Genomic DNA, 24276 nt, shown 5'->3' with positions numbered 1-24276 from the left:
CAGGTATAAGAAGCAGAGCAGCATGGGAGGTGATGCAGGAAGACCAAGTCTCCTAAAGTGGTGTCCTGCAGACAACATGAGAAGGCAGTAAATACACTGTCCTGAGATTTGTTAACAATTGATGAAAATGTCAGAAGCCACAGTGTGAAAGTGAGGCTGGGAGACGCTCAGAGAAGGTGGTTGGTCACATGTCCATGAGCAGCTGCCTGCACCCTCACCCTTCCTGCCTCCCACACTGCCCCTTAGGGTCTGAGTGCAGAGTTCTTGCTCTTTGTTGTCTGCCTTTAAATCCCATTCTTTTTAAAGAGAGAGAGAGAGAGAGAGAGGGAATGTGTGCAAGAATGCGAGTGAGTGCACACAGGGGAGGGGCAGAGAGAGAATCTTAAGCAGGCTGCATGCCCAGCATGGACCCCAACATGGAGCACGATCCCAGCACCCTGGGATCATGACCTGAGCCAAAATCAAGAGTCCGACACTTAACTGACTGAACCACCCAGGTGCCCCTCAATCCCATTATTCTTAACACTGCATCTAATTCCAAGGTATTTTATTTTTGAATCACAACTCCAAAACCTCTTGTTTGAAGGGTTTCAATTTATTAACGAACCAAAGAAAATAGCACAATGTGTCTGTGAAAGGCCAAGAGAGATGGATAGGGGTTCGTGCTGCCCAGCTCTCCTGTGCTGCTGGGATAAACCCTCCCACACCTCACAGTGGCCCCTGGGAGGGAGAGGCCTCTCCCACAGGGAGCACACTTCCCTGCTCCTGCATTATGAGTGAGAAACTCTTCATACCCCCACCCTGCTGGAAAGATTCCCTCTGCAGGATCATAAACCTACATCTAAGACCTAAAAAACACAACTCTTGGAAAACATTTTTCCAATTTGCAGCTACACTTTTTCACACCTGTGTATTCATCTGTGTTTGAAACAGCACATCTAGAGACAGACTGTAAACCCGGCCCACTAGATACCATTATTCTTTTCTTCTCTTCTGCTTAGTAGTCTAGATCCAGGTTGATCCCTCTCACACTCCAGAGAGAAAATAATAAGAGCTTACGTTAGAGTTTTTAAAAGCGGGAACATACATTGTCTCATTTGAACCTCACAGCAGTCCTGGGAGGTAGGCAGGAGGGCATTGTGGTTCCAGGATCCCGAGGATGGTTGTACTGGTGAAGCTGGGAACCAAATCCACGTCCTCCAACTCCTGGTCCAGGGCTCCTTCCACTCCACCAAGATGCACTGAGCTCACCTTGAGGAGCATAGCAGCCTTCTGCCTAGAACAAATGAAATGTCCTTTGGGTTGGCGAACAAGGTGATTTGAAGAACAGACCTCGTCAGTGAGCTCAGGGGATAAACACACCTGAGTGCAATCTGGCATCAATATCAGATGGGCGAATAGGACAGAACATGGGCATCTTCGACAAGGGTTTCCAGGTTTCTTTTTTCTAACCTGGACCACATTGGGTACTAGAACTGGAACTCAGCAAAGTCCAGGAGGAGAGAAGGCATTCAGAGGACTTTCTCATCTAGCAGTTTATTGATTCCTTCACAAATTCTCTTGAGGTTGGGCCTACAGTCTCCATCCAGACTATAAAGGGTAGAGAGGAACTCCACGTCGGCAAAGTGGTTGAAGACATGGTTGATGCGCCCATGGGTCCTGGGTGTCAGGTGTCGCTGCACCAGTTCATGCACCAGGTCCTTGCACTCATGCAGAAGCTTGGAGAGCACGTTCCTATCAAAGGTGTACTCCACCTCATAGAAGCTGACGATCGTCATGGCCGTCTGGTTCAGCTTCTTCCTGAGCTTCTCCACGATAACAACCTCCTCCTGGCTGAACTGGTTGTGCCGGTAGAGGATTCCAATTTTGATTGCCACCTTGATCAAGTCTTTCATGATCTTGTGGGCTTCCTTCTTGCTGTGGGTGTGCTCTTTAGTGACTTTGTAGAGCTCATCAAAGATCTCACTGCTGGTGTCATCGATCAACATGTTTGCCATAGTTTTGCTGGCTATTTTGCTCAGGATCTTCTTCTGAGCTTGAAGGGCAAGGCTCTTTGCACTAAAAACATCAGGACCTATAGTAAGGAAAGAAAGAAAAGTTATAGAAATATGAGAACCATCAGTGTCTTCTACAAGTGAAACACACGAATATGTTCCTAGGGCAAAGACTCATGCCTTTTATACCCCACAACTCCCTAATCAAACCCCACCAAAGGCTGGGATCCCTCCACCGTCCTCTCCACATGACACGCTTATTTACCCTCTCAAGCCTTCTATCTTGCACTCTTCCCTCTCTGGAAGTGGTTTCCTTTTGTCCAGGCCAAATAGCACATTAAAAAAAATTTTTTTTAATATTCATTTTTGAGAGTGAGAGAGACAGAGTGTGAGTGGGGGAGGGGCAGAGAGCGAGGGAGACACAGAATCTGAAGCACAGAGCCTGACGTGGGGCTTGAACTCATGGACCATGAGATCAGGACCTGAGCTGAAGTTGGACTCTTAACTTACTGAGCCACCCAGGCACCCGAAATCACACCTTTTTAGACCTACTTCATGCATAACGCCTTCCTGACCCTATTAGCTCACAGAGAACTAACCAGTTGTGCAAATTACTGTTTAATGACAAGAATGTAGCACTGATGCCAACACCATTCCCAGGGAAGACATGGGCAGTTGATCATGGCAGTCTTTTTGACTGAGTCTCAGAATCTATTTTTTGAGTCTATGGTGTATTTTTTTCATGTTTGGTATCTTGGAAATTGGTATGTGTCTTACAGTCACTGTTGCCAGGTGGCACTTGTGCTGTGGTTGTCATTATATGCGCATCAATTTGCACAGTAGGAGCCAGAGATTTGGGAGAAGTCAAGAGTACTCAAAGGAATATTGCCTCTCCAACGCTCTCCGTTGGCATAGGGAACAGAAGGGCGCTGCGTGAGAAACACATGCACTGACCACAGCAGGTCAAAGATACTTCAGATGAGCAGTACCCTGAATGTGAAGCAGCTTAGAAAAACCAAAGCCAATTTATTTCTCTCTTATGTTCTACTTCATGAGTGAACAAGAGTAATATATGTTAAAAATAACACTAGTCTAAGCAAGTCCAAAAAGAATCTTTCAAGAAGTATAAAATTTCTGAATAAAAAGAAAGCAGTCATTCACAATTTATTGGCAGCATATTTTTCTTTCCTAAGAGCACATAAAACAACATCTTACAATTCACAGTGTCTTAGATTTGATAAAATACTCCATGAAGTCACCTATTAGCTAGAGCTGACGTTTGAAACCCGCTGGCCATTACTCTGCAGTATGTATGCCTGTCTTCCCAAGGAGATTCAAGTTGCCTAAGGACTAAGACAGTGTCTCCCACAGCACCTAGTTCAGTTCTGGGCACAGGGATGAAATGGTGTCTGCTAAGTAAAATACAGAGAAACACTGCAGAAGAATAAGGAAGCAGTAAAATACAGTGCAAATTTATACTTAAAAAAACAGTTTTCCTTTGAGAATTGAGGACCTTTATAGGATCCAGAGAGATTTTATCCAGCATTCTGTGGCCACATGTAAGTGACAGATACGATAGGCAGAGCGGACAGACAGATGGCCACACATGCCATGTTCTGAAATCTTTGCCTGTCCGCCCCATCTCATATTCCACACCCTCTGCCCACCCTGGACTCGTTTTCTCAGTGGACAGTGATTAATACCTGTGATTAATGCTCAGGTCTCACAGACACTCAATAAACACTCCAACACAATTCAGACAAGGCTTGTGTGCACTTCCTGCACCCACATGGCCCCCTCACAACTGGCCCAGCCTTGCTCCCTCGGTCCTGGGTCCTTCCGAGACAGCTATGTCTGCTCTCAGGCTTCTAGATGCGGGCCCTGAGGGGCATGGCCTGGAGTGGGGTTGCTGTGGCAGGATCATCAGCAGTAAGGTAGTAGGTACAATGGGCTTCCTACAGCTCAGGAAGCTCTCTCCCTAAAGTTTGAAACTGTAGAGTCTTCAAGCAACTTCACAGTCAAGTGACCCTGACGTGGGTGGGCTTTTCCCTTTAGTCTAAGTACAAAGGGAACAAACAGCTTCTCTTTTTTTTTTTTTTTAATGTTTATTTATTTTTGAGACAGAGGGAGACAGAACATGAGTTGGGGAGGGGCATAGAGAGAGGGAGACACAGAATCTGAAACAGGCTCTGGGCTCTGAGCTGTCAGCACAGAGCCCGATGTGGGGCTCAAACCCACGAACCGTGAGATCATGACCTGAGCTGAAGTCAGATGCTTAACCGACTGAGCCACCCAGGCGCCCCCAAACAGCATCTCTTGACTATTCTTTACCATGAGAAAGCCCAGACTGCCTGATTTATGCCCTCCTAGAGTTTGTCATAAAAAATATTCCTACCCAGTCTGACCACCTACTAGGGTCACCAGACCTTTGTGTGAATAGTTCAGTGAATAGTTCACTATTCACTTTGTGTGAATAGTGTGAATAACCTGTTCCCCAAAACACCAATTTGTATTCCAAGGACAAATATATGTTTTTAAATTTTATTTACTTTGTGAGGGTGGGAAGGGCAGAGGGAGAGAGAGAGAGAATCCCAAGCAGGCTCTACACTCAGCATGGAGCCCAACTTGGGTCTCAATCCCATGACCATGAGATCATGACCCGAGCTGAAACCAAGAGTCAAGGCACTCACCGACCAAGCCACCCAGGCGCCACCCCCCAAAGACAAACATTTACAAGTATTAAGAATGTTCAGGAGATTGTGCTGTATGCTTTGAAGTCAATCCCACAGCAGAGGCTTAAAGACTTTTGAGTAGTGGCCCTGTCACTAAAATAAGTGTATGCCTCCTCAGGTGATTATTCTGAAGGGAACAATGGAATTTAGAAGGACCTCTTCTAGAATATAAAAAAATGAGTCATTTCTTTATAGATACAGCTCCTAAAAGCTGCCTGAGAATAAGAGTAGCAAGAGACTCTTTAGAAATGCAGCAAACTTGGGCGCTTGGGTGGCTCACTTGGTTCAGTGTCCAACTCTTGATTTCGGCTCAGGTCATGATCTCATGGGTGTGGGACTGAGCCCTGAGTCGGGCTCTGTGCTTGCAGCTTGGAGTCTGCTTGGGATTCTCTCTCTCTCTCTCTCTCTCTCTCTCTCTGCCCCTCCTCCCCTCTCAAAATAAATAAACATTAAAAATAAGAAAAGAAAAGAAATGCAGCAAGCATGTACCCACACAGAAGCGGCAGATCAAATACATGCATGTCCACCAGAATGTGAGCCCTGTGCGAGCGGGGACGGGTGTTGAAGCCCTACTGTATGCCTAGTGCCTCACACACTGATGGCACCTGGCAGGTCCTGGTGGCAGGAAGGGAGCACTGGTTGGCTCTGTGCCAGACGCTTCATGGTTTTAACTCTGTTGGGTGAAGCTGGCATTTTAACCAAGGCTCCTCTGCGAGCCTGATTCCAAACACTGCTCTTTCCCCTGCCAGCATTCCCAACATTTTTCTCTAGACCAGTAGCTGCCACCGTTTTTGCTCATATATTCCCTTAAGGGTTTTGAAAAACTACGTACCTCCTTGCATATTTAACTTGGCAGCCATATTTTTCACCTTCAGTTTAAATAGTTATAATTTGTTAATAGACATGATTTCTATATAAGAGTGATATTTAAAATTAGCCTGCTATATCATTCTTTTAAATATGTCCAACATAACATAAACACTGGCAGTGATAGGACATTATTGTCCATTTTAGTGTGACAGGAGCAAGCTCTTCTTTAGAAATGTTACATTGTTCTTTTTTTTCCCTTTGAAACTATCTCTTTTCCATGACACCCAGAGAACTTTAACTTAATATGTTTTAATGCTTGAAAGTGTTTTATTTGATCAATTCATCATAATTCTCTACAGTCAAAGGATGCATACAAATTGAAATTTTAAATTAAAAGATGATTCTGGTAACCATAAATCTCCAAGCCTCAAAGCATTTCCTATGGAGTGAGTTATTTCATTTTAGCATACAATATGAAATATTAAAATGTTGACAAATACTAAATGTAAAAGGAAATTTTTTATTGGAAATGCAGCTTCAAATGAGATGGGTAGGGGGCAGGTTATGGCGTCTTGCTTCAAAGAGGCATCGCCAACCCCAGAGTTTCACATCATCCCTGTGTCTGACCAGGGAGGTTTTGCACCCAGGGCAATATACTGTCCTGATATGATTCTTAATGGCTGTGGCCTCTGATGAAAACAGCGGAAAGAAGACAGGTTCACCCTGCCTTGACCTCATGTTGTTTGTCAGGCAGGTAAGTGTAGAAAAGAGTATGTACTGAAATGAGGAAGAGGAATTGGATCTATAAATCAATTTCCTCAAAACTGTCCTCATCTGCATATCACATGGAAAGTCTCTGGACTCTCGGCGGTATGCACAACCAGATTGAATTCTCCCCTTCTGTGACAGCAGCTGCATTCCATGAGATGATAAGTGCTCTTTGGGGGTAAAGAGCTTCTTTCTTGATCAAGTAAGTGTGGACAGGACTGGGTCAGGCAATGCTAAAAGATTCTTTTCCTGTGAGACTTAACAATATTCCTTTAACATATGAAGGTGTTTTCAACTCTCTGAGAACGCTGGGTGTGGTAGGCAGAACAATGACCCTCCAGCTGCCAAAGGTGTCCACATCTCAGTCCCTGGAACCTGAGAATATGTTACCTTACCCAGCAAGAGAGACTGTGCAGATGTGTTGAAGTTAAGGATTTGGGGATGGAGAAATTACACTGGATCATCCAGTGAGCCTGATATAATCACAAGGGTCTTTTCTTTTTAAAAAGTGTTTGTTTATTTTTGAGAGAGAGAGACAGACAGAGCACAAGTGGGGGAGGGGCAGAGAAAGAGAGGGAGACACAGAATCTGAAGCAGGCTCCAGGCTCTGAGCTGTCAGCACAGAGCCCAATGTGGGGCTTGAACCCACGAACCATTAGATCATGACCTGAGCTGAAGTCAGACGATTAACTGATTGAGCCACCCAGGCGCCCATAATCACAAGGGTCTTTCAAAGTGAAAGAGGGAGGCAGGACAGAGTGGGCCAGAGAACGGGATTTGATGATGGAAGTAGAGGGTCAGAGTGACGTGATCGCTTGCTTTTAAGATGAAGGAGGGAGCCACCAGCCGAGGAATGTGGCTGGCTTCTAGAGTCTGGAAAAGAAAAGGGAACAGAATCTCCCCTCGAGCCTCTAGGAAAAAAAAAATGCAGCTCTGCTGATACACTGATTTTTAGTCCTGTAAAACCTACTTAGAGATTTCTGATCTCTAGATATGGAAGATGATAAATTTGTGTTGCTTTAAGCCACTGTTTGTGGTAGTTTGTTTTGTTACTGCGGCAGTGACTCAGGTGGATAAAAGTGATGTAGCCATTCCCAGTTTTATTTGGTCAGAATTTATTTGGTCAGAATTCTTTCTGTCTTTTGAGTAGAGGGACCAACTGCTCTGACTTGTCAGGATTGAGGGGTTTCCCTTACAGCTGATTTTCAGGCTAGAACGAGAAAAGTGCCAGGCACATTGGGACAAGTTGGTCACCCTATTCCGTTTTTTGTTTTTGTTTTTTAATTTTTAAATGTTTATTTATTTTTGAGAGAGAGAGAGAGCACGAGCAGGGAAGGGGCAGAGAGAGAGAGAGAGGGAGACACAGAATCTGAAGCAGGCTCCAGACTCTGAACTGTCAGCACAGAGCTTGACATGGGGCTCAAACTCACAGACTGCGAGATCATGATCTGAGCTGGAGTTGGACACTCAACCAACTGAGCCACCCAGGCGCCTTAGTCACCCTAGTCCTAAACCACTAGTGATGCATATATCATGGAGTTAAAAATTGAACAAAGAAGTAACAAAGAAAAACTGCAGAGGGTGGCAGAATATGAGACCTACCTACCATTTAAAATGCTATAAATTTTGTGTACAGGTAAATTGTACACATTCATGTTGCCACATTGACCGATTTACTGTGCCTCTCTACTTGCTTTTTAATTCTGTAGTCAACCTTAACCCTTTTTTGTTCATTCTGGGCAAAGTCCCTTTTGTCCTTTGGTTTCTCTGCAGTTATTGAGTGCTTACTCTTAGTTCGTCTGTATATGAAATCCCCCCAAAATATGGTCCTGCAGGGATGTGAGATGTAGACAAATGAAACAAAATATGAAAACATGTGAAATAGCCCAAAATGGCATGAGTGAGGAGAAAGCTAAAGGTGGACTTGAATGTGGCTGGATGGGGATGGCTACAATGTTACAAAGTGGTTTCTAAAGTCATAGATACAGGCCAGCAATTTCCCCCAAATCATAAAGTCTTTGGGTGTTTTTCCTGGTAAGTTTTCAGCCATCTCTATTGTATAAGAATGTGTTATTTACCTACAAGGGGATTTAGTGTAGAAGCTTCCATGGGGAGGGCTCAGGAGGGTCAGAGGTATAGCATCTCTGAAGCCTTAAATATCAAGAGTCTACAGCAGGGGAACCCAAGGGCTATGGATCATCAATATAACCAGGAAAGCTTTAAGAAAAAACAACAATAAGTAGATTCTCACACTCTAGCCCAGACTGTCAGTATGAAGATCTTTAGGAGACGGCTGGTAATCACAAGCTCCTTAAGTGACTCTGACATGCTGCCTCTAAGACCCACGGAACACAACATGCCCCAGCATGTATCCTACAGAACACTAGTCCTGAGAAGCGCTCTGGTAAAGAAGGGTCTGTGGCCAGTTACAATGAGTTCGTGGATGACCATATATCATGGCTGGCTCTTAAAGATTTGCCATACCAAGTAGCTTATTAAAGGCTTTGAGAAGTCCCACAGTAAAGACACCTGTGTAGTTTTATTTAGTCCACCACTTCTCAAACTTACTGAACCTTACGAAATTTGTGTACACACACACACACACACACACAATCTTGTGGCATATATTATGAGAAATGCTGGGGTAGTATTGAGAGAAAAAAAAATAAGACACTCTGGTCAACTTTTACATCTCCCAGGGGATCTGCCTGGCAGGGGTGAGGAGACCCCACTGTTTCCATCATGTGTGCCTGATTAAAGGGAGGGTGTGTGCACTAGGGAAACCTGGGGGAGGCGGTCTTATTCAGAAGACTTCTGCACATAGAAATGTTGGGGTTGCTTCCTTCCATCCATCCTTCTGTCTCAACCTTCAGCAGGCGGACTGTGTTGGTGATGTATCAGGGAGGAACGCTGTAGGCTGAGAGGAAGCGTGTGAGTTTTGGAAGTCAAGGTCAGGAAGGCACTTGGATATCTGGGGAAACAGTCCTGATCAGTGGACACATATTTACTTTGGGGCAACACTAAGAGATCTAGATTAGGTCTTGGCTAAAACCGTCCTCTTATTGCTGTGTACAAGCCTTTGGAAGGCTCTTTTGGCCAGGGGTAATTCTCTTAACAATGTTTGTAAAAACGTTCCCATTCCCCAGTCATGAAGGGTAATGACTTGTTTACAACACCTCAGGATCTCTGAGAATGGAGACAAAAATGTGATTATGCAGCTACTATATATAGTAGCTATATATATATATATATATATATATATATATATATATATATATAATAGCTATAGCTTACTTGACTGGCACAATGAGACAAGACTGAGGAAGCTGCAAAATTGATCCCTGTAGAATAGACAGGGGCTTCCTTCCCCTGATGGGGAAGCTCAGGTAAAAGCAATGTGAAGTCAGTGCTCTGAGAGTAAGCACCCTTAGAATATTTACAAGGAAAGGAAAAGTATCAGAACTATGTGGGGAGAGTGGTGTGACAATGGTAGTTAGCGAACAGTTTGGAGAGAGTAAGCAAAAGATAATTTAAGTGGGTCCTTCACTAAATGGAAAAGTGCTGGGGCTGGTGTCCATTGATGCTTCTATAAATGATGTTCTGCCATAGTACAAGTGATGTTTCCACATTTCTAGACAATGCTAAGCTCTCCCAGATGGTGAAATGCCGAACTGGTGGTGATAAACAGCAGGAAGATCTTACCAAGTTGGGTGAGTGGGCAGAAAGGAGGCAGATGAACTTCAGCATAGGAAGAGCAGGTAGTACATTTTGGGAAAAATAAAATAAATGATGGTTATGAGGGATGAAGTGCTCTGAGCATCCTCAACCCAGCACGTGGTGAGGTACAGAGGGGCTGGGAGCAGACTCATCTCTTCTCTCCTTACTCTCGGGACTCTGACTCCTCTACTTCCACTTAAGGAGTGTGTGGAAAACTTGGATTCGAGTATGGATAGTTGTATCAACTTTGTAAGATTAGAAATTCTCTGCCATAGCCAGTGCACACAGTATCACTTCACTTCTGTAAACAGCCTAAGATGATGGCCAGTAGGACAGGTAGCTAGAGTAGAAGAGTGGAGATGGTGCCCAGAGCAAAACAATCTGTGGTGCTTAATAAGTACCATCTGTCAAGGCAGGAGACCCAGAGTGCAAGGAAAGTGGGAGGGGTCTTCAGGGTATGTGGAAGGGTAAGCAGAGGGTGAGGAGTGGTAATCCAAATTCCTGGCAATCACTTATACTTAACTGTTGGGAAAGAAGTTCAAGCAAGCCTCCTTGAGATGGAGCTGCCTCGCAAACTACTTGAACTTTTGTGATGAGCACCTGTCTTTCTGCTCACCTGCATACACGCCCGGAAAGGCTGATTGGACTGGTCGTGTCCTTCAGTATTGATAAAGGGCCAGGAGCCAGGGGGGAAGTGATACCCTCGCCTCTCCCTACTTGCTTCTTTGTTCTCTGTGTGAATGATGAGGAGGGGGCTGGCTGTGGGGGTGAGGTGGTCTGAAGGATGGGATATCCATGATGATGACAAAACACCTACTAGGGAAGACGCTGCCTCTGCTTTAGTTCTTGCTTGTCCCTATGTTGCTATGGGGACAAAACTATTAAGCAACCTTAAGTAGAGTTTTGAAATGTGAACCTAACAGAGTTACGGTTTCCAGGAAGATTAATTGAGTTGTTGCATCTCCAGTGGAGTCAACCTAGAAAACATTTTCCTTCCCTTGTATAAAACTGTGGCTTGTATACTGCTGGAATATTAAAAACATGACACTGGAGAAGGTACAATGAAATGCGATTATTGAATGATGGTGGGGCCTTTGAGTTAGAGACAAGCAAAAACCTCGATCCTCCCATCTCTCCACAGAGAAATGATCAAAGCTTAGAAGCTCGTGAAAAAATGCCTTTGTTGGTCTGATCCCTTTCATACTTCAGTGAGGTAGCATTCTTGAGGCTTAAAGAAGATATTTTGGGATATTTTAAAAGGCATCACAGTAAAACTTGGATGGCCTGGGAGGGTCAGGAATGCAGTTTTTCTGACTGCAGTTCAGTCTAGCACACTCTTGAGCCTTCTTCAGGACTGGGTCTCCCCAACCCCCCAAGAGAGCCACCACGCCTTGAGCACATGTCTCCTGGGCTCACCTCTGTGGCTGAGACATGAGGTCCCCCAATTTCCACCACCTGCAGTAAGAAGCAAGCAGCTCGTGGGTCCTACAGGGGGGGTCACCATGACACAGACAGCAGCAGGGTCTGCCAGGCAACACTCCAGGGTGTGCAAAATGAAGCCATTAGAAGCTCTATTTCTGTCTCCTTTTTTTAAAAGCTTATTTATTTATTTTGAGAGAGAGAGAGAGAGAGAAAGAGAGAGAGAGAGAGAGAGAGAGAGAGAGACAGTGCAAATGTGGGAGGGGCAGAGAGAAAGAGAGGAGAGAAAGAGAATCCTAACCAGGTTCTGCACTGCCAGCCCAGGGCCTGATGCAGGGCTCAAACCCTTCAACTGCAAGATCGTGACCTGAGCTGAAGTTGGATGCTGAGCTGACTGAGCCACCCAGGCGTCCCTGTCTCCTGTTTCCTTAGAAGTTAAGCTTTACTAAAACTTAACATATAGGCTGACCGTGCAACCCACCGGTGTGTGGCATTCTAAGGGAAGTGGGAAAAGTCCCCCATCCAGGGTTTGGGGGTATTTAGTGCATCTCTCACTTGTTTATTCCCTTTCAAAAGTTTTGATTTATTTCAGCATTTGTTTATGTGTGCTTTAAACAGACTCAGTGATTATATTATTTAGTTCTAACTAAACCCTCACAAAATGGACCAGTGATTTCAAAAGATTCCTGTGAGAAACAAAACTGAGGACTGAAGACAATACGCTAATCATTGCCAGCATAAGTGAATGGCAAGGAAATGGCGGGGCTGACGATTATCCTCATCGTAAGAGCTTTCCCATAGCCAAATTAAGGTAAAAGTAATGATCTAATCAGATCTGAAAAGAAATGAGCCATAAAAATTTCACAAATTTTAATAAGATGATTTGAAATATGGATTTCAAACACTTTTACTTGTGTTGAGATATTCCCCAAGGTAGTAGGAAGCCATGGCAATTAGCAAGACAGTTAAATGCACTGTAATTTTGATTTTAGCTTGTCCTTTGTGATGGCAGGGGGGGCAATAAGGAACAGCATGGATGACTGCCGGGGGGCAGGGATGAGTCAAGGATGACGCTGAGTGCTTCTTCTAGCTTAGGAAACCAGGTGGGGGAGGTGGCATTAAGGCACCACCAACTGCAACAGGCATCTAGGAGCTGGTGGGGAGGATTAATTCAGCATGCTGTTCCAGGTGCCCAAGGGGCCTCTGTCTGGGTGGAGATGGTCACAGGAGCCTACCCAGTGGGCACCTCACACCAACCTGTCCTACCCTGAACTTCCCATCTTCCCACCCAAACTTTACCCCTTTCTATAGAGCAAGAGATGGTAATAAGACTCATCTTCCCTAAAGAATTTGCCAATTAGAGATCCTCAGAGATAAACAGGTTCTTCCTCGAAAATGCAGGTACCTCGAATTAGCTGGTTAAAGCATAGTCTCTATTCACAGCTTGCTGGGAATCACTCTAGTCAGAGCCACACTGCCTCCCTCCTAGGGATTCTCTCTCTCCTCTTTGGACCCACTACCACACTGCCCCTCCTCTTAAATGAAAAATGAGGGTAGGAAGTGAGGGGCAGGTTCGGGCATTGCAGGACTGGGATGGAGGGTGGAAGGGAGAAGGATGGAGTTGCCAGAGAAGGGCGTGCAGAGGAGGGGGTATTGCTTTAGCCAGGTGTTCTGCCTCCGGCTCAGGCTTGGTGGCCTCGGAAATCTTCCCTTTGGCTCAGGCCTGGGAGCGGGCACAGAATTTTGGCTTTGCCCTTAGTGGCTGCTCATTCCTAGAAATTCATTCCTCCAGTGGTTAGAAATGACTTGAGTGTTTTGGGGGGACCAGGCATGATGAATCTTCCCAACTGGACTGGATATTCCAGGATGCTGTGCAAGGACATACAAAAGCAGTGGCAGTCAGAACAGGACACTCCTTATAGGAAAGCCGATCCTGATTGCTGCAATACCTTGCATTGAATAATTACTCTTTAAAAGCAGCATTTGATCATCTTTAAGAAGACCAGGTTTTCTTCATTTTGAAAAATTCCTGGGCTTTGAAATAAGTTACTGTTCCAAGTAAGGTGAAGAGCGATTGGCAGGGTCAGCTGTAAGGCTCAACGGCTCATGATCTCATTTTGTCTTAGACCCTTACGATCTCCCATTCATCAGCACCGAGCACGTACTAGGTCCTCACAAGAGTTCTGCAAGAGAAGGACTGTGAGTCCCATCTTGTAGATGAGAATCTGAGCCACAGCAGGTTTAAGTAATTCACTCAAGGCTATGGGGCTAGTAAGTAGCAGAATTGCAGCTGGACCCAAGTTCAAGTCAACTCCAGACAAATCCTGCAATCTTTCCCTTCTGGTATCTGCTTTCAGAAAATCATCCTTGACTCCCTAACATCTGTGATTTCTTCTCAGTTGAGACATTAAATAGGCTTCAATTTAAATCCCCATCTAGTGAGGAGATTTACATTTCATCATTGTTTTTAAATACAAAAAAGAGGGGCGCCTGGGTGGCGCAGTCGGTTAAGCGTCCGACTTCAGCCAGGTCACGATCTCGCGGTCTGTGAGTTCGAGCCCCGCATCGGGCTCTGGGCTGATGGCTCAGAGCCTGGAGCCTGTTTCCGATTCTGTGTCTCCCTCTCTCTCTGCCCCTCCCCCGTTCATGCTCTGTCTCTCTCTGTCCCAAAAAAAATAAATAAACGTTGAAAAAAAAAATTAGGAAAAAAAAAATTTAAATACAAAAAAGCCATTCTTATTCCATGATACAACACCATATATCCATCAAAACTTGAAGATAGATGTAGCTTTCATTTTTAGAGGGGATTCTATATATTTCACCAGTTACATATTGATTTTGTTTTTCATATTGATTTTTCAGCCAGCTCTGAAAAGTGAATGAGTGATGATTTTACTTACCAGAGCTAACTGAAGCAGATACGTGTGAAGTCACTGGGGGCTGAATCATCTCCAACTCCACAGGTTAATTTTGGAGATCTGAGAGATATTTTTGTCTTACTGCAGTTAGAAGAGCAACCATCACTAAAAACATCTACTTACACGGTTTCTTTCAACAAAGCTTATTCATCCCCTCCCCCACTCTCCCCTGCATCTAATAAGTAACTAGTGTTTCTCCGAATGGTAGATCGTATTCGGGCACAATAATAGAGTCCACTTCTGTAGTGCTTTATGCACACTAACTCATCATATCCTCGTGACAGCTCTATGAGCACGCACTAATCATCATCATCATCATCATCATCATCATCATCATCATCGGTGGCAGCATTTTATATCCAAGGAATCCACAGCAGAGAGAAATTAAACAGCTTCCTAAATACCATTTAGGAAGAAGCAAAGCAGGATTCGAACCTGGAAGGCTGCCCCAGAGTCCTGTGCTTCAACCCACCACACTAAACTGCCAGTCACGAGTGACAAATATCAATTAGTTTAAATGTTTTTTGAATTATTACCCACTTGAAAATGGAAATTAAGGGTTTTTTCCCCTCAGAATTTTTAAAAAAGCCATGACACATTTCAAGTATATAGACAAAATAGAATATAACAAACTCTACTCATGTGGCCACTACCCAGATGGAACAAATCTCAGTATTTTGTCCTAGGAGACAGAGCAAGGTAAAAAGCCCTCTTTGTTTTCAGCTCCCTCTTTCCCACTTCTATCTCCACAGACCTAATTGCACTTGAGAAGCTGATGTGTCTTTGTCTCAACCCCGTTTTTATAGTTTTGCCTCACGAGTATGCACGTATCACTGGGATATTGTTTAGAGTGTTATTTATTTATTTTTTTAATGTTTATTTTAAGAAAGAGTGTGCATGGGGCGAGCAGAGGGAAAGAGAGAGAAAGAGGGAGGGAGAGAGGATCCCAACCAGGCTCCTTGCTGTCAGCACACAGCCTGACGTGGGGCTCGAACTCACCAACTGTGAGATCACGACTGGAGCCCAAATCAAGAGTCAGACGCTGAACTGCTTAACTGACTGAGCCACCCAGTGCCCCTGTTTAGAATGTTTTTAAACTTCAGATAAAGGTGTCATACCACACACATTTTTCTGCAATTCTTCCTTTAACAACATGCTTTCAAAATCATTCGAATTTAGTTATTTAGTTGCTTATTATGTAAATATACTATGCATCCACGTTTCCTGATCATGAACATTTAAGTTCTTTCCACTTTCTGCAAAGCAAGAAAGGTCCACAGACCTGTCTCTGCACACAGACAATAGTCTCCTGGGTCCTACATCTAGAACATGGCTGCCAGCTCCTGTGCCAGAGGCCGCGGGTGCTACCCAGCAAGACTGCACTAATTTTCACTCTCAGCAGCAGCGTCTGATTTCCCGTGGTTCCATTTCCTCATCAACACTTCAAATAGCCCACCTTTTAATTTTCTGCCAACCTGATAGGTTCAAAATAGTATCTTGTTTTAACATATATTTCTCTGAGTGCCAGTGAAATTCAATGTATTTGTGTGTGTGTGTACTGAGCATTCAGATCTTTCCTCTGTAATTGCGTATTCATAGAATTTGCTAACTTTGCCCCCTCCCCCAGTTGGATTGTATGGTTTTTTTCTAGCTAATCTGTAGGAGCTTTTACTGTGCTACACATTCTAATCTTCTGCTGATCGCATGAGTTGCAGCTATCTCCTTCCAGTCTGTAGTATTATGTTTTAACTTTATTTGTGGTGTCTTTAGTCATACAGAAGTTAAAATTTTTAACATAGTCAAATCTACGAATGTCTTCCTTTATTGTTAGTGGTTTTCAAATCTCATTTTAAGAAATCCTTTTCTGCCATGAGGTGGGAAGTGAGTCTCATATATTTTCCAGGAGTTTTAAGGTTTTGCTTTCCACATTTAGATCTTTCATCCATTTAGAATTTATTGTGTATACTGCATGAGGTACTTTTTCTCCTCACAATTTATTTAATTTATTGAATACTTTATCCTTGTCCTACTGATCTGTTAGGCCACCTCTTCCTTATCAACTTTGCATGGGTCTGTGTCTTTTACTCTGTTCTACTGATCTATTTCAGTACTGGCACCACACCATATTAATTATTGAAACTCATAATAAGCCTTTTAAAAAATGTTTATTTATTTTGAGAGTGGTGGGGAGGGGAGGAGAGAGAGAGAGAATCCCCAAGCAGGCTCTGCACTGTCAGCACAGAGCCCACCCAAGGGCTTGATCTCACAAATAGTGAGATCTCATTTTATTCTTCTTGGAAATTGTCTTGACTGTTCTTGGGATCATTTGACCAAATGCCTTGAACACCCTGTATTAATCTAGGGCAAATTGGTATCTTTATGGTATCAAACCTCCCATCGATTAACATGGTATATAACATGATATATCTCACCATTCAGTCAGATCTTCTGTGTCCTTCAATAATGGCTTAGAGTCATTTCCATAAGGCCCTTGCATATAGTTTTGGTTGCTACTGTAAGTATAATTTTTTTCTATTATAGTTTCTAAACGGTTATTAGTGATATATAGGAACCCAACTGATTCCTGTATATTTATCTCCAAATTGAGAAATTTTGCTGAGTTCTATAATTAGTTCTAATAGATTTTGTAGCAGATCAGCTTTTTTTCTATGAACAACTACATTGCCTGCACAAAATGATCATTTTCTTCTACTTCCCATTTCTTTTTCTTGCCTTGTTGCACTGGTGGGAGCCTCCAGGGCAATGCTATGTGGCATCCCTCGCTTGTTCCTGACTAACACAACTGACTCTAAAATTTTCCCACCACATAATATCTCTGCTGTGGGTTTTTGATGGATACCACTTACCGAATTAAGGAATCTTCCTTCTGTTCCTGTTTTGCTAAGGCTTTGTCTGAAGGTAGAAACATGCATCTAATTTAATCAAACACTTTCTTTGTCCCTGTTGTGAAGGGGTGGCTCACTCCTTCACATGTATGGCTCTGCCTTAGCCCAACTGGCTGAAGACAGGCAGGTGAGAGCCTAACAGTACCAGAAATTAAGTTGGCTCTCCCTGGGGTGGTGCCCTGACCCCAGCTGCCCTGGTCCTCTGTGCCCACAGCCGAGGCCAATGGATCTGTGCCCAGGTGGAAGAGGCACAGCGACAGTTTGTTCCTGCTGAAGGTCTCCTCTCACCCAGAGTCCCAGGCCAACACTCACATCCTTCCAGGAAGGGGGGTCCTCGTACCCAATTCCAGTGTCATCTTTTCCCAGGGCTGCATTAGGATTGGCACCGTGTGATTCCACAACTGATGCTCAGAGGACCTGGATATCCTTACAACCAGGGCAGCATCTGCCATGTAGAAATTGCTCAGTAAGTCTGTAGATGAATAGCTGAATGCATGATTCAGCGGGCTCTTTCTCATCCTTTGAGGCCCAGATTCTATCTGTTCAGGATACATACAAGGTGCAGATTCAGGAAGTACACGCTGAACCGAATGCACTCAAGCACCTCCCGAACTCAGCACGAGGTCAATGCCTTGCATTTCACATGGAGTTGCTGCCTGGCCCCCTGGGTTCTGCCTGTCTGCACCCCTCCATGCAGCAGTATCTCCTGGAGTCCCAGATGTGCCACCACCACCACCCCCACGCCCTTAGTGTTCAATTCCAGCAGGAACCCTCTCTCCACAGCAGCAGCACCCATCCCTGCCACCACCCCCGGAGCCTCCCCATTCATGTCCCTTCACGCTCACCAGCTATTTTAATGCTTTGGGAGCTGTTGGGGATCAGAATAGCATAGGCCACGTCTGTCTCTCTGGGTGATCCTCTCTCTGTCTCTGCTGGCAGCTCCCAAACTGTTCACCGCAGCAGGCGCTTAAAACCCAGGCTCAGGCCAGCACACTGCCAACAAGGACACCGGCAGGGTGCCGCATTCAGAGCCCTGGGAGGATGCCAACTTGGTAATATGTGAAATTAGTAAACAGACTGATGCAATAAAAATGTCTGCCTTTGGAATTCTTCAATTTTTGGAGTGCAGATACAAAACCTAAAACGTCAAAAAAAAATATATCAGGCAATAAAATGGAACAAACTCCAGCCAATACTGGAAAAAAATAAACAAAATATGTCCTGAGACAGTGGGCATGTAAGCCTAAAGGGAAGAGACTCTTCGAAGGTGCTATAATTAGATTAATACAGCAACACATGAACCCTCAGCTTAGTGAGTTTATAGTAAGTAAGTAAGTAAATAAATAAATAAATAAATAAACAAATAAATAAATAGATGGTTAGCTGTATTAGAGAGGTTGGAACATATGAGAGAGAAGAAACCAGAAGGTACTTCTGGATGGGAGATGATTTGGTAGATAGCACTATGCCTTGCTCAGTGTTCTACTTAATTTTTTTTTTAGTGAAATATAAATTTTGTACAATGACATTTTTGGATTTCAGTCAATTTGGAAGTGGAACAATAGGAAAGGGGCACATATAGCACTTATAGTACCCCTTACACATACTCTGTAGTAACTGTGGTTTTTATTTTGTTGTTGTTGTTGTTCATGGATTTGAGATCTGACACCTGAGTCAGGCCACATTTTGGATATCCACTGGTGCCATGGCCATCTCTGGCCAAGGGGAATGACAGTGTTGGGGAATGTAGTTGGGAGATGGGAGGGGAGATGGCAGATGTCTCACTCACCCGCAAGGACCCTGAGGTTGGACTCCCGAGCTCTGCTGGGACCCCTACTCAGATGGAATCACTGTGAGCTGAGAGAGTCCCACTCACATCGCTCAAGAATAGAACTAGCTGTGGAGACTGTGTTCCTGGAAGTTACACATAAATATATCTTTCTCTGAGACTTCCTGTTTTTATTTTTAAAGATTTTTAAAAATGTTTTTTATTTATTTTGAGAGAGGAAGGGAGAGAGAGTAGGGGAGGAGCAGAGAGAGGGGGAGAGAGAGAATCCCAAGCGGGCTGTGTTCCAGTCAGCGCAGAGCCTGATGTAGGGGCTCCATCTCACAAACCGTGAGATCATAACCTGAGCCAAAATCAAAAGCTGGACGCTTAACTGATTGGGTACCCAGGCTGAGACTTCCTTTCTAAATTACACTTTCCCTGTACTTGTCTCAAAGGCAGTAAATGTCTCCAAATTTCATGACAACAGAAGACAGCACCACCAAAAGGTGTAAACCTTTTCAAATCAAGTCACCTGGTGCAGGCACTCCAAGATGCTGACAATGGCTGACCCGTGGAGTCAGGTTGCCAGAGCTGTGGCCATGGGGTCCCTCCCCAAATACAGGGAAAACTTCCTGTCCCCAGCCACTGTGGGGGCAGCAGGGTGTGGAGGAGACAGCCAGGCTCCCAGGCTGCCTGCTGTCCCTAATGTACTCTCTGTGTCCATGGGCTCAAGTGTTTACCCTCCTGGTTTCTTGATGTGTTAAGTGGGGGAGCTGGACTAGATGATTCTGCTAATTTGTTTTATATTCTCAATTTAATAGTATCTTCTTCAGAATCAGAAACTGAGTTTTTAAATCCATAAAAGAACAGCACTGGGCGTATATGAGATACCCATAGGATGGATTATCAGCCTTCCTTCTCTCACACTGATTCCCCTCCACCCACAGAGCTCTCTCCCAGCTCTGTAACTGTCTGCTTCAGCAGTGGAACACCTCCTGCTCTTCCCTCCTTGAAAAAACCTGGGGCACTGACTTTCAGAGCCTCCAGTTTCCTTTTTGGTGGCTTCCCTCCAAAATGCCCCCTCCACCAGTTTCCTGGGGCCCTTGCCTCCTCTGTCAGAACCTCAGCCTGAGCTCACCACAGAGCAGGCGGTCAGCAGACTCGCCCCAGGGCCTCTCCCCATGCTGGCCTCAGCGCCCACAAACCGAGCTGCAGACTGCCAGCCCCAGCAGGCCGCCCTGTGCTGACACAGCTGTATGTGGGAGCTGTGCCCAAAACCCCAGGGCCAGTTTTTCCCGTGAGGCCTCACATCCCTGTCATCCACCTCTCTGTCCCAAAGAGAAAGTGGCTCATCCTTGCCCCAGTCCCACACATGCTCTCTGCTTCTTCTACTCAGATGCAAACACAGCCTGCTGCTCTCCCTATTACCCCCCCAACACTGAACATCCCTTCTATCCAGAACAACCCTGCCCCCCTGCCCCGCAAACAGGGCCTATTCAAGGGCCTCCCACCTGCTTCACTTGTCTGTTCACTGCAAATCCCAGGACAGGGGACCTGGACTCCTGTATACGCGGTGGTGTCCCTGGCACATAGTAGGAGCTCAATGATAAATTTAAACCTCAAAAAACCCATAGAGACCAGTCAGTCCAGGAAGTGATGTCACGGGGGAAGGCAAAGGACAGACTCTTTACCATGGCATGCCTGCTTGCTTAGCGGAGGGTCTATCTTCTATTCACCTCTCCAGCTTCTTCCTCTAAAAACTCTGAGTTCCTGACTCCAGGCCACACACGTCTCAGCTGTAACAAGCTCTATCATTCCTGGGTCCTCTCTGTGCCTCTGCACGTTTCGTTCCCTGGTGCTTGGACATCTGCTCCTGCCTCACCCCATCTCCGCTGATTCCTAGTCAACCTCCCGGGCTCCCCAAAGGACTTCTTTTTTTAATTTATTTTTTTAAATTTATATTCAAGTTATTTAGCATATGGTGCAACAATGATTTCAGGAGTAGATTCCTTAAGGCCCCTTAGCCATTTAGACCATCCCCCCTCCCACAACCCCTCCAGTAACCCTCTGTTTGTTCTCCATATTTAAGAGTCTCTTACGTTCCCCGTTCCCCGAAGGACTTCTGACCTCTGAGCACCTGTCCCTGCAATCATGTATCCTTCTAGTATATTATTGCTGTGTAGAGCAATCATACACCAGCTGGATGAATGACTTTATTTATCACCAGTGTGTGAACTGCTGAGGGCAGGAATCATGATGTATTCATCCCAACAGCTCCAGCCAGGGATTGAAATGCAGAGAGTGTTCATTGCATGAATCAATGGCTATCAGTCTTGACATTTTATTGAAATGTACTCACCCTAATGTCAGGAACAATAATGATAATCAGAACTAGCATGGCCCCAGGACACTGAAGCCTACTTCCTCCAGCCAGGGGCTTGAGGTTACCCCCACTGTGCCTTTTTCCCACCTGGGCATGGTTGCCAGGACATCACTCCTTGGGCTGACCAAGTCACTTTTTCTTTTTATTATTTTAAAAATCTATTTTCAAAGTGATTATAGGTACATTATTTTACTTTTTTAAGTTTATTTATTTGAGAGACAGAGTACACTCAAACAGGGGAAGGGCAGAGAAAGAGGGAGGGGGAGAGAGGGAAAGAAGGACAGAGGGAGGGAGAGAGAATCCCAAGCAGGCTCTGCACTATCAGTGCAAAGCCTGACATGGGGCTCCATCTCATGAACTGTGAGATCATGACCTGAGCCAAAATCAAGAGCCAGATGCTCAACCGACTGAGTCACCCAGGCACCCCTTGGGTACACTACTTTATTTTATTTTTTTTTAATTTTTTAATGCTTTATTTATTTTTTAAGGAGAGAGAGAGAGAGAGACAGAGCATGAGCGGGGGAGGAGCAGAGAGAGAGGAGACAGTATTCGTAGCAGGCTCCAGGCTCTAAGCTGTCAGCACAGAGCCCAATGCGGGGCTCAGACTCACGAACCGCGAGATCATGACCTGAGCTGAAGTTAGACACTTAACTGACTGAGCCACCCAGGCACCCCTGGGTACACTATTTTAAAAGTCAGGTCATTCTACGGCTTCTACAAAATGCAGCATCCTCTGGCCCACCTCTGATGCTGGCTCTTTAGACCCCAAATACTTCAAACTATTTTAGCTGTTCCAACTAATAATTACGTCTTTATATTTAAATTACATGCTTATCCTGTTAGCCCTTAACTTTATTTGCTTTTAAATTCCTATTTTGGAAAGTGATAAATTAACTCTCTTCTCCATTCATTTCTCCTTCCACTTTCCCATTTAGTTCTATTATAATATTTGGCTAACTCTAACTTCAGTGATTTACATTACCATGCTCATGGTGAAAAAACCATTCATAGCTGAGTCATGTATGTTCTATCACTTCCATGACTGTATTTCCTTTCTTATTCATCTTGTTTCCTCAGAAGTTAAAAACTGCCTTGTTCTTCTTTGGTTAGTTTTCTATCTGCCTAGCCCTAATTCACTCCCAAAGTTCCTAACAGAATACAGAGTTCTCAGTAGGTTCTGACACCTCAACCAAACTTTCACTTTAATTTTCCTTCTTGGAGACTCTTCTGGGAGCTTTCTGTGCCCTGGCTCAACTCTGGGCACATTTCCCTCTAAGCCTGCTCCAGGCTGTCACCCGGTACTCCCTCCAATCCTTCATTCCTTCTCTCCTGTGTCCATCTCCTGTTTTTGGATCTCATGGCTTCTTCTTTCTTACTCCCATTTCAGTGGAATACTTTGTCTAATACAGGCACTAGCAAACTACCTGAAAGGGCCAGAGAATAAAGGGCCAAAAGGCAAAGCAGATCTTGACACTTATATAACCATTTAAATGCAACCATTAAAAAAGATAAAAATGCTCATGGGCCACTCAAAATCAGCTGGCAGGTGGACTTGGCCTGGGGGCCTCAGTGGGCTGACTCCTGATCCAGCAGCAACCTAAAGAAGGGAACACAGTAAGGTAATTGTCTGGAAACATGTCTTATGGTGACTTTATTCCACCCAACACACTTGACTGATGGTTGCAGTTCAGAACTCTACCTGGAAAATCATTTGCCTTGAGAATTCAAAGTCACTGTACTACTGTTGTTCAGCTCTTAGTGTTACTACTCAGGAAACTAGTCCATTGGCAAAAGCCTGGCTTTTCTCTCTGGAAGCTGTTAAGATCTGGAAGCTGCTTTATGACCAGTCATGGCCACAGGTCTCAGAGTTTCCACTGCCTTAGTCCCTCCAATGCCCAGGACGACTTGTGAGGTGAGTGGGAGAGAAGCACCTGGGTGGGAGAGGCTTCAGGGAAGGGAAGCATCAAGGATGAGGCAGAAATCTGGGGCCGGGGAGAGGTCAGAAGGAGGACTTGCTTCTGGGCAGGAGGTAAGAGGTCAGGATGCCCCTGCTAGGGAGCCAGCTTTTCTCAAAGTTTTGGACTCTTTAAGTGGGGCTCCCCTCCAGGTGAAGAGGCCCAAGCAGGCTGGGGCGGCCATGACTGGCAGACTTGTTGCAGGCCAAGTGACTCAAGAGACAGGCCATTTTTTTGTGGCCCCTGCCACATGTCCTGACTTCCTGATGACCTGACCAGCTGCTCTTAGTCCTTGCCAGCCTCCATCCTGCCTTAAGACAGTCTGGGCCCTAATTATCACCAACCTTTATCCCCTTCAGACTTTGCTCAGACTCCAGTCACTCTCGTTGGGTTATGACAACTTGGCAGAGCTATTTTTATGTGAAAAAAAACTTTTTTTTTTAACAAAAATGAAACACACAAAAGCAAGGATGGCTGGAACTAGACATCTTCATCTCACCATGACCTTCAGCCCATCACTGACCTCCCTCTGGGGGTGAATGGAAAGCCCAGTGTGAGGCTGTTTTCTCTAAAATGCCTGTTTTCTCATAAATGCCTGTTTTTTTCTAAGAATTCATTTCCTATCTTGATTATTCTGCCTTTTTTCAAGATTTTTTAAATTTATTTTTGAGAGAGAAATTGAGCATGTGCACACGTGCACACACACACATACACACGAGGGGGAGGGGCAGAGAGACAGAGGACAGAGGATCCCAAGAGAGCTCCGCTGACAGGCTGACAGCAGCCAGCCCCATGCAGGGCTTGAACTCATGAGCCATGAGATCACGACCTGAGCTGAAGTCTGACGATCAACTGACTGAGCCACCCAGGCGCCCTGTTATTCTGCCTTTCATATTCTCTGATCTC

The 24276-nt window shown here is 44.8% G+C and overlaps 1 protein-coding gene across 2 annotated transcripts in view; it reads right to left on the bottom strand.

Moving 5' to 3' along the window:
- Window positions 1-24276, bottom strand: part of TNFAIP8L3 (TNF alpha induced protein 8 like 3) — a 53269-nt gene that overhangs the window by 16724 nt on the left and 12269 nt on the right. The window contains exon 2 of one of the 2 annotated variants that reach the window (XR_007153344.1): window positions 1333-2074. Coding sequence is in view for 1 of the 2 variants with exons in the window: in XM_047864400.1 (XP_047720356.1) it covers window positions 1512-2074 (563 nt within the window). In the remaining variant the exon portion in view is untranslated. Of the gene's footprint in view, window positions 1-604; window positions 2075-24276 lie in introns of those variants that run through there. The other variant, XM_047864400.1, reaches the window with a different exon arrangement.

This window comes from Prionailurus viverrinus, chromosome B3 (assembly GCF_022837055.1).
Source record: "Prionailurus viverrinus isolate Anna chromosome B3, UM_Priviv_1.0, whole genome shotgun sequence".
Lineage (NCBI taxonomy): Eukaryota > Metazoa > Chordata > Mammalia > Carnivora > Felidae > Prionailurus > Prionailurus viverrinus.
This window is presented reverse-complemented; position numbering and strand designations above follow the sequence as displayed.